This window comes from Clupea harengus, chromosome 6 (genome assembly GCF_900700415.2).
Source record: "Clupea harengus chromosome 6, Ch_v2.0.2, whole genome shotgun sequence".
NCBI classification, from domain to species: domain Eukaryota; kingdom Metazoa; phylum Chordata; class Actinopteri; order Clupeiformes; family Clupeidae; genus Clupea; species Clupea harengus.
The window spans coordinates 13,030,022-13,040,021 of NC_045157.1; the positions used below are offsets into that span (position 1 = coordinate 13,030,022).

The following is a 10,000-nucleotide window of genomic DNA, read 5'->3' on the forward strand; positions in this document are numbered from 1 at the left end:
GAAGTTGCATCACAACACCCAGATGCTGTGTAGAAAAGCCTGTGTTGTATCCGAGGAAGATATTAACTAGTGAAGGGTGCCACAATTATGTTAGGTGAAAATACCCTCAAGTTACCTCAGGACTCCGTTGTTGCATATAAGTATATTTATTAAACAACAACAACAAGCTCGTTGGGCTCACCCACGTCCCGGCAGGTCGAAGAGATGCACAGGCTCTCTCTCAGAGAGAGAGAGAGAGAGAGAGGGAGCCCGGGCTTACTCCCAGACTGCAGCAGATGAGAGAGAAGCAATATCGCATACATCGCACAAGGTTTCTATAGATAGAAGTTAGCGTTCTCTGACACAAAAACAATTTTTCAGCAGGGAGAACCACGTCCGAGGATATCTTACTATGCTTTCTGTCTTGTAAAGATGTCAGTTCGACCCTTCTTATCACCTCTGGTCCAAACATGCTCTTACACATATGCAGACTAAGTGGCACCTACAAATCTAAATTACACACAGACAGAAACGCAGAAAAGCCATGTTCCTTCTTACATAAGCACATGATTCATACAAGGTAATTATTAATACAAGGCACTTGATTAATATATTCTTAACAGTGTTTCGAAATTATCTCTGTCACATCAGTCCAGCTTGAGTTTGAGTCCACAATCTTGACAGCTATCCATAAAACTGGACTCAAATTTGTATGGTCATTTGAGACTAAAATAATGCTTTCTGGCCGACCCTCAAAGCACTACATGAGGCGTAAATCTCACACTGCCAGTGGCTCAGGAAACACCGTCCCAGTCATGAAATATGGCGGTGGGAACATCAGGCTGTGGGGATAGTTCTCATCTGCAAGAACTGGGAAACGTTTTGGAATTGAAGGGAGGCTGAATGGAAATACAATCTACACAAGATCACAAGAAAACCTGTTGCAGTCTGTTTTGAAACTAAAAGGTCAGGAGAGGGGTTACCTACCAGTAGGACAGTTACCCAAGGCACAAGGCTAAAGCAATGCTAGATTTGCTCAAAAACAGGAAAGTGAACATTCTAGAATGACTCCGTCAAAGGCCTGATCAAAATTCTACTGAGAATCTGTAGTGCTACAGTCCAGGACCGCTACCCCATCAACCGGTATGTTCAGCATAAATTCTACCATAAAGAATGGAGTAAAACACAGCAGAACAATGTCCAAAGCTGGTGCTGTCTCACTTCAGAGGACTAAGGGCTGTTATGGCAGCAAAGGGGTTTTCTACCGAGTGTTAATGTATAGGGGTTGAATATTTATGCAAGCAGAATATTTGAGTTTTTAAACTAAAATATCTACATTCTTTAGTATTCACAATGGAAATAATGAAAACAAATATGTAAGTATCTTTTGTTAGAGTGAAAGCTTTTGCTTGTCAATGTAATTTGGCTTAAAGAAACACGCATATTGTTTAGCAGAGAAAACAGTGCTATGAGCAGCGCCACCTCGACCCCCCCCAACCTCACATAAACGCACACACACACACCTCACATAAACGCACGCACACACACACACACACACACACACTGTTGTACTCTGGAGCTAGTCGTGATGACTCACTGGTGTCATTAGTGCTTGTTAACAGCTCTTCACAGACCAGTGTGATTGCTACACAAGCCATACATGCCGGAACACCAATCCCACTCTTGCACTCACACACGCACACACACTCACACAAGCAGTACGTATGTCACACAGCACGAAACGGAATCGAGCATTTCTTGGAGCAATCCAGGGTTGTGAATGGCCTCGGCGGTGAATGGCCTCAGCGTGTGTGTCTTTGTGTGTGTGGGTTGACATGTGCACACTGTAAATAAACTTTGCCAAAACCAGTCTGCAGCTTTGAGACATTGAGCCTCTGTGCAGGAGGGCAAACAAATGACCAGTGGCTCGAAGGATCGGGAAGCTCTAGACTTCTGGAAACCAGACGTTTTCAAAATCATAGAACTAAAAACAGTATAGACATTACTATTTTTAATGGGGGTGTTGATGATAAGTCAGTAGTTTGATCGTTTCATTTGAGCTTATTAGTATCCATAGAAACGAGCACTATGGGAACGTCCCCAGCACAGCAGGAAGTTCTGTATACGAGAAAACGTCACTCACAGACATTCTACTCTTTCCAGCTCTATGTTCTGTGTCTTGAAGGTTGACCTTTGTTTTTATTTGTTTTATTCATCATTTATTCATCTTTCCTATTTTCTCCAAAGAACCAGATGTCCCCCACAACCAGTTGTTTTTCTGGTAAATCACTTTAACCAGCCAAGATTACACAGCCTGTCTGACACACACATGAACTCTAACACATTCACACACACACACACACACGTGTCCTCTAACACACTCAAACACACAAATTACACAACCTCTCTCTACACAGTCTGTGAGATGCATGCAAACACAGAGTCTCAAATTACGCAACCTGTGTTAGACACACCGCAACACACTTAATTACACAGTCTGTTAGATGTACATTTTCTCAGGATTACACAACCTGTGACAAACACACTCACACACAGCTTGTATAACATACACACATGCACACACACGTTTTCACGTAGCTTCTGCAGCATAAATGAGAACACATGTATTCACAGTTGTGTGCGCACACACACACACACACACACACACAGAGGAGCTGACGGTAACAGAATATGCTAAATTTGGTGCTTTAATCCTAAACTCTGGAAGTACAGAAACACAAGATTTTTTGTTAGTATGTGTGTTTGTTGGGCTTGGCCAGGGTCTTCTGTTTGCATCTTATTTGCTTGTGTCTGTAGCAGGGATGGTGTTTTTTTCGGTTTGCTTTAGTAGGGATTGTGTAATATATGAAATTTAATTTATTAGTGATTACTCTCAGGAAGCCTTTAAATATGGGTCCATCAGAAATAATAGACTTACTACACAAGTTGGCTCTATTCTCATGTTGGCTCTATTCTCTCTCTCTCTCTCTCTCTCTCTCTCTCTCTCTCTCTCTCTCTCTCTGTGTGTGTGTGTGTGTGTGTGTGTGTGTGTGTGTGTGTGTGTGTGTGTGTGTGTGTGTGTTTGGCTCATTAACTTGGAGGAAATGGCCCACACAATTCAAGCCTTCTGGTTCTTACACAGAGACATGATTGTCATCATGTCTTCTCCTCTCTCTCCATCCCCTCTTTTTGTGTAATTTATTCACAAAAAAGTTAACACGCATGCGCACGCACAGACATACACACAGACATACACACAGACATACACACAGACATACACACACACACACACACTTACTTTCACTTGCTTTCCCGCTTAGCCACCAGACGCCCTCGGTTTACACACACATGTACTCATATCCACTTGCTCACACACTCCCAGGAGACGTGTGTGTGTGTGTGTTTGCCCTGAGGTCAGTGGGTTGTAGTTTATATCTGTGGCTTAGCAGTACCAGCCTGCACCCTCCCCTGTAAACCTGTTCAGCTGGATTTCTGCATTAGTTCCCGTTCAACTGCCGACAGCCAATTAGAGGCCTGCACCTCTGGGAAGGGTTTTTATTGCAGCTCTCTGCATGCTGTTATTACATCGATTCTTATGTGTCAGTCTGGGGCTGGGGTGTGCTTATTGCTTAGCGGTCCTGTCATGTGTGACGAGTGAGTTCAGAAGAGCCCTCATATTGACTTGAGCAAAAGTGCCTCTCTCTCGCTCTCTCTCTCTCTCTCTCTCTCTTTCTCGCTAGAAAAATGGATATTCCTCCGTTCATATATTGACATATATATATTTATACACACACATGATATATTTGTGAGACATCGTGTACTGTATGTATTCATTTTTGGTAATGTGTGAAGATGTGTTATATGTGTATGTTGGTGTGCTTTTGAAGGTTTTCCTTAACTCTCTTTCTCACATTGAAAGCTCTCCATACAGCTCTGTCTACCTGTCCCCTCCACCCGATAACAACTGGCGAAGGTAGGTCTTCTTCTCTGTGCAACCACACGTCACTCTATGTGTGTGTGTGTACGTCTGTGTGTACGTGTACAAATTAGGATCTCCCTGACGTCACCCTATTTCTGAAGCGAAGGCTCCGGCCCAACTGGGCTTCCATCTCCGTAACCTGCAGTCATTTCCGACTGCGGTGGCTGATAAGCAAAGTGAGGTCAGCGCAAGAGAAGACTGCATCACTCCAATCTACTTTTACTCAAAGGCCCCTTAGGAACCACACGCCTGCTGCCTCCTATCGCTGGCAAACTTAAAGGCCACCTTATTTTGCCCCAATATTTATTTATTTACTTACTTACTTTCTTCAAGGTTATCTATTGTCTGTTGAGATGCCCAAGGCAGATGGAATTTTGGGTAAAGGTTAAATGGCCTTGCAAGGACACGTACAGCGGGTTACTGTCACCCCCCTCCCCTCCCTCTGTCTCTTTCTTTCTCTCTCTCTCCATCTTTCTCTTTGTATTTTTCTGTCTTACTCTCACTTCTCCCGCTAATGTCCAGTGGAAAGCATAATCATTTGAAGCCCTGATCCTCTTCAACAAACAACAAACACCAAATCAACTGAGGATTATTGCCTGTCCATCTGCAGGAAACAAGTCCGGACAAAAGAGCTACACAAATCAGGGATGTCTCTCTGAATCAGTGATGCCCACGGAAGAGCTGCGGAACAAGTTTTAGCAGTGCATTCATCAGAGCCCCAGGAAGCCTTTAGAGACCTTTACTGTACAAAATCATGCATTATCTTCAAGATACAGCTGGAACTGCAAAGGGCACTGAACAGTTTTCACAAACACACACACACACAGCATTACACAAGTATGTATACTCACGTATTTACAAACCAGAGACACACACACACACGCATAGAGCATCACACAAGTATGTACACTCACATATTTACAAACCAGACACACACACACAGAAAAAACGCCAGTGCACCCAACCAGATCCCCAGACCCTCTGCTGTGTTTCCCATTGCAGTAGTGCAGGCCATATCGACTGTTTCCGAGAGCAACCCCTCCCCCATGGCAACGCTGCTGTTTTGAATTTGGCTTTGGCTGCAGTCCAGTTCCACTCCCCTTTGCTGCTCTCTGCACTGGAACAGCCAGTTGGTGCAGGAGCAGCACAGGCACCATTTTGGCTCCATCTGCACAGCTGCACTCCACTGGCTGTCAGTGCTGTGAGGCCAGGAGCCAATGTGTGTTAGGCGGTGGCCATGTTGGCTCTGCCCACTGTTAAACTGAATGGGCCACACCCAGCCAGCCACACACACACACACACACACACCTGGAGCAGGTTGACCTGGCAGACAACCGTTCAGTTACCTCTTGGGTGTGCATTTGAATGGCATTGCGTGTATGAATGGAAGATCCACACACACAATCTTACACTTTTGGTGTTTTTCTGTCTTTAAAATCCATTTCCTTTAAATGATTTTACACTAATGTATACTGTATTCTGCACAAATGAAAAATGTTCACCCCCTAATCATTCTGAATTTCATGTTATGTTATTCTTAAAGCCTGGTGTTTGTCTTCACCTTCCCTCCTGTTTGCAGTGGTTTGTGAAGAGAAACACTCGGTTGGGATTGTGTTGTTACTGTGTCTGTCTGACTCCTGGTAAATCCCACATACTAACGTTGCATTTCTCTTCTGAGTCTAACCACCTCTCTCCTCCCTCAAGGATGAGTGTGTAGCTCACTCCCCCCCTCCCCCCCCAGCAGGAACAGCACTAACCATCCCACAGCTGCATAGACATGCTCAGCCTACTGCTTTCTCTTTACAGACTGATTGGGTGCACACATTCTTTTAATGCAATCGTTCAGGACCTCTCCCTTGATAGTGGTGTTTCTCTTATCACTCCCTACTTTTCTGTTGGTCTCTCACTCTCTGTCATGATCGTGGGTGTGTGCGTGTGCGTGTGTGTGTGTGTGTGTGTGTGTTGCTAGGTTGACAAGCTGGCCGTTTTAGTGTATGTTTTGAGTAGATCATAGTGGGAAAGATCTGTTTTGAAATAGTGGTAAGGGATTGGGTGGAGTGGGAGTTGCTCTCTTTCTCTCGCTCTCTTTTTCTTTCTCTCTCTCTCTCTCCCACTCTCTCTCTCTCTCTCTCTCTCTCTCTCTCTCTCTCTCTCTCTTTCCCTCACCCTCTCTCTCGCTCATGTATCAGTCTGTTGTGGTTAATGTTGTGTTTTGGCTTGCTGTAGAACAGATGTTTTCTGTCGGGGTGGGTAATGACGACCTGAAGTCAGCCGGAGATTTGGGGCTCTGAGAAGCGACGGAGGGATTTTAGGGCCGATAGGAGAGCTTGAACCTTTTTGGCCCTCCAATGCTTTCCCAACATGGGGGAAAGCCAACCATTAGGAAAGCAGAGACATTTGAACTGTTAATCTATGAGATGTGCTCAGTATGTAGGTTTACTGCAGGGATTTAGACAGAGATAGTGGGGATGAGAAAGAAGGAGACCGTGTTTGTGTGTGTTTGTGTTGTGTGTGTGTGTGTGTGTGTGTTTGTGTGTGTGTGTGTGTGTGTGTGTGTGTGTGTGTGTGTGTGTGTGTGTGTGTGTGTGTGTGTGTGTGTTGTGTGTGTGAGAGCCAGAGTTCCTTAGTCTCTAGCACTGTATCTGGTTACAGCATTTGATATTTCTGTAATTGGTTGAATTAATTTACGGTCATTAATACATCACAAGTAATGTCACTCTGACATATGATAGCCGTGCTATATTTTTTGGACTAGACGTTTGTATCGAAAGCAGTTCGTTGAATCTCTATAGCAACAGCGGGGTCATGGGTTCATTTCCCAGGGAGCTCGTGTACAGAGGCGTGTATTCCTAACCTCTACAGTCATTCCCATTTTTTAATTTAAATCAATCAAAAGCAATGGCTGTGTGTGTGAACATTAGGTCAGCCCTGTGGAGATTGCTGTATTTATGTTGAATAAGAAGCTGTGAGGTGCAGTGTGGAGCGGGAGTGGGAGATGAGGGGGGGGGGGGGGGGGGGGGGTGGTGGTGGCAGGGTTAGCCCAGCTTGGTGGGAGAGCACTGGGAGGCAGATGCCGTCGGAGCCCCACAGGGGAGAGAGCCCAGCGGGAACATTTGTTTACAGTAAGCATCACATCTGCAGCACATTGCTGCACTCTCTTCTTTTCCTCTTGTGTGTACACACACAAACACACACACACACACACAAACTACTGTAGGTCAACTATCACGCCATTATTTGTGTAGATATCTTATATCCACACACACACACACACACAGAATATATGCCTAACATTGTTGCCAAAGTCAGTGTTTTGCAGTGTGTTGAGTAGCGCACTGTTTAGTGTCAGTGGAGATTAAGGCCCGGCTGCTTGCTCCACTCCGCCCTGAGCTGGCCGGTGGGAGTGGAGCTGTTGCACAGGTTGAGCTGGTCAGTGTGTATGTTGTATTTTCTGTGTGTGACAGACTTCTGCGGCTGGCTGGGAATATACAGTCCAATAACTTTTCCAACCAGCTGTGACCATGCTGTCACTTTCTGGGGGTAACGTGTGTGTGTAGCTTTGTGTGTGTGAGTGAGTGTGTTATGTTAGGGCTGAAATGTATGGTCCTCCCTGCAGTCTAGCGGCAGAGAACAGAGGAAGAAACAGGCAGGGGGTCATCACACAGGACCAGACACACACACACACACACATATGCACAAAGACATGGACATGGACACCCACACACATACAAGCATTTGGTCACTGCAGATGGGACTATGGGACCACACACACACACACACACACACACACACACACACACACAACCCTTATGGAAAGTGCATCTGGTGTCTCATGACTCCTCCACGAGGGCACAAGGGCTCTTGTTTTCATAAAGAGAGAATGCACTCTGATAAGATATAAGATATATATATATTTTCTCACATTAATATTTATGGCGGCCGTCCCCTGTGTCAGATTTGCCGGAATGTTCCTTTTTAGTGTGAAATGGCCGTCTGCTGGGACCTTTAATCCTGTGGAAGATAAAGAGGAAGAGGGGAAAAGACTGGAAGTATCTGCGATGTTTGATGGAAAGTGTGTGTGTGTGTTTTTGGGCAGAGTATGTTGTGCGTCTAGTTACTCCCTATTGTGCGTGTGTGCTTGACTTGGTTGTTTTGATAATGGTAAAGTGGTTGCATTCATCTGTGTGTGTGTTTGGTGGGAGAGAGTCCATGTGGTGCTGTTTTGGGCAGCCCAAGCGCTCTCTCCCCATGGGGACGTGTGTGTGGTCCCTGCAGAGTCTGGGCAGAAGGGAGCCGGTTCGCCTGGTTCTGATCTGGGCGGGGTCCCAGCGGAACGCAGCTGGATGGGGTCAGAGGCAGGGGGTCAGCACCTCACCCCTGGTCCCACGCTCTCACCCTCACCCCACCTCACTTTGTCTCTCTCTCTGTCTCCCCCTCCCTCTCTCTCTGTCTCTCCCCCCTCCCTCCCTCTCTCTCTCCCTGCTCTCTCTCTCTCTCTCTCCCCCCTCACTCTCTTTCTCTCTCTCTCTCTCTCTCTCTCTCTCACTTCACCTTACTTTTTCTCTCTCTCTCTCTCTCTCTCTCTCCCTCTATCTCTCGCTCTCTCTCATCCCTCCATCATCTTCCCATATGCAGAGCCCGGGGGAAAGCTTAGTACCTAATTAATGGAGGAGACACACAAACCCCTCTCCTCAATCAGCACAGACCACAGGAAAGAGAAGCCATTATGCTTTCATTTTGTTTGGGCCCTTGTTGTCCGCACCGGCGTGTCCCTCCCTACACCACAGCCGTTTAAAAGGTGGCGTTGTGTAGTACCTACTGTGGGTGTTTCCTCAGGTGTCCTTCAAATGTGGTCTCCCCTGAGGCTCGGGTAGGAGATGTAGCGTAGCTATGTCAGTAATCGGACATCGGCCATTCTGTTAAACAATCAAAATGCTAAATTTAATAATGGATTAACAATCGATTTGCTCAGTTTAATAATGGATTAACATGACAACGCGAACGTTTGCCTATAACACACGCCGTCCGATAATTAATACAGGTACGATAGCGCTGTAAAATTTGTGGCGGCTCCATCTGTGGGCCGTCAGCGGAGCTCAGCTCCTCTCTGGCTCTGCGCCTCCTCCTCGCTCCCCTCTCCCCTCTCCGCGTCCCCACTGCTGGGTGGGCCGCAGAAAAAAGCGCTTGAGCGAGCGGAGCGTGTTTACGGTGTCACCAGCGGAGGAGGAGTGCGGGGGACCCTTAAGTGCTGGGGTGAGCTCAGGGTTAGTGCGTGTTGCAGCCTCCCCTCTGAAACATTTACACGTGTTCACTTAGCAGTCGCTTTTATCCAGAGCTAATGGCCGCACGGGACCGATGGCGCAGTGCATTTGTCCCAGCCCTGCATGCGCTCCCTAGGTCTCTTGGTGTACCTTGTTCTACCCATTGAACTAGAGGAACACAAACTGACAGTTTGTGATCACTGCTGTCAGTACAAAAGGAAGCCGGTATTGCATGCATGTCATTTAAAACCTTAATGAGAGCTGTTTCAGTGCTGTGATTAGCATGGAAACATGACTGAAAGTTAGCAGTTTGACGTTTTGAAGACAGTTTTCAATGATTGTTTTTTACATTTTCAATGACTTTGCCAACAAATGTTTGGTTGGATATGGGCAGGTAATTGTTCAATATGGAAACATCTAGATTATTCTTTTTGAGTAAGGGCTTTATAACAACATTTTGCAGTGACTTAGGAAATGTGCCAGACAGCAATGATAGATTTATAATAGAAGTGAAAATCAGATTTGAAAAAGTTGGTAGGCAGCGCATCTAAGCAGCATGTGGCAGAGTTGAGACTCTGTGCTGTTTTTAGTACTGAGTTTCATTGTCCATCAGACTCAATTCTGAGTTATCTTCTCTTTGTTGCAGGCATTTCCAGCAATTGAGTTGCTAGTAATTGTTCTGTCCGATCAAATTCATTGCATTTATTAGCACAGAGAATTGAAGGTGCTAACTGTGAAGAGTGTTAGTTTACTAATAGCACATGAGTATTGTTTATATTTC

The 10,000-nt window shown here is 45.7% G+C and overlaps 1 protein-coding gene across 1 annotated transcript in view; it reads left to right on the top strand.

The window, feature by feature from the left end:
- Positions 1 to 10,000, top strand: part of crtc3 (CREB regulated transcription coactivator 3) — a 46,858-nt gene that overhangs the window by 14,748 nt on the left and 22,110 nt on the right. The window contains exon 4 of the mRNA XM_031569051.2: positions 3,891 to 3,952. Coding sequence (XP_031424911.1) covers positions 3,891 to 3,952 — 62 coding nt within the window. The remainder of the gene's footprint in view (positions 1 to 3,890; positions 3,953 to 10,000) is intronic.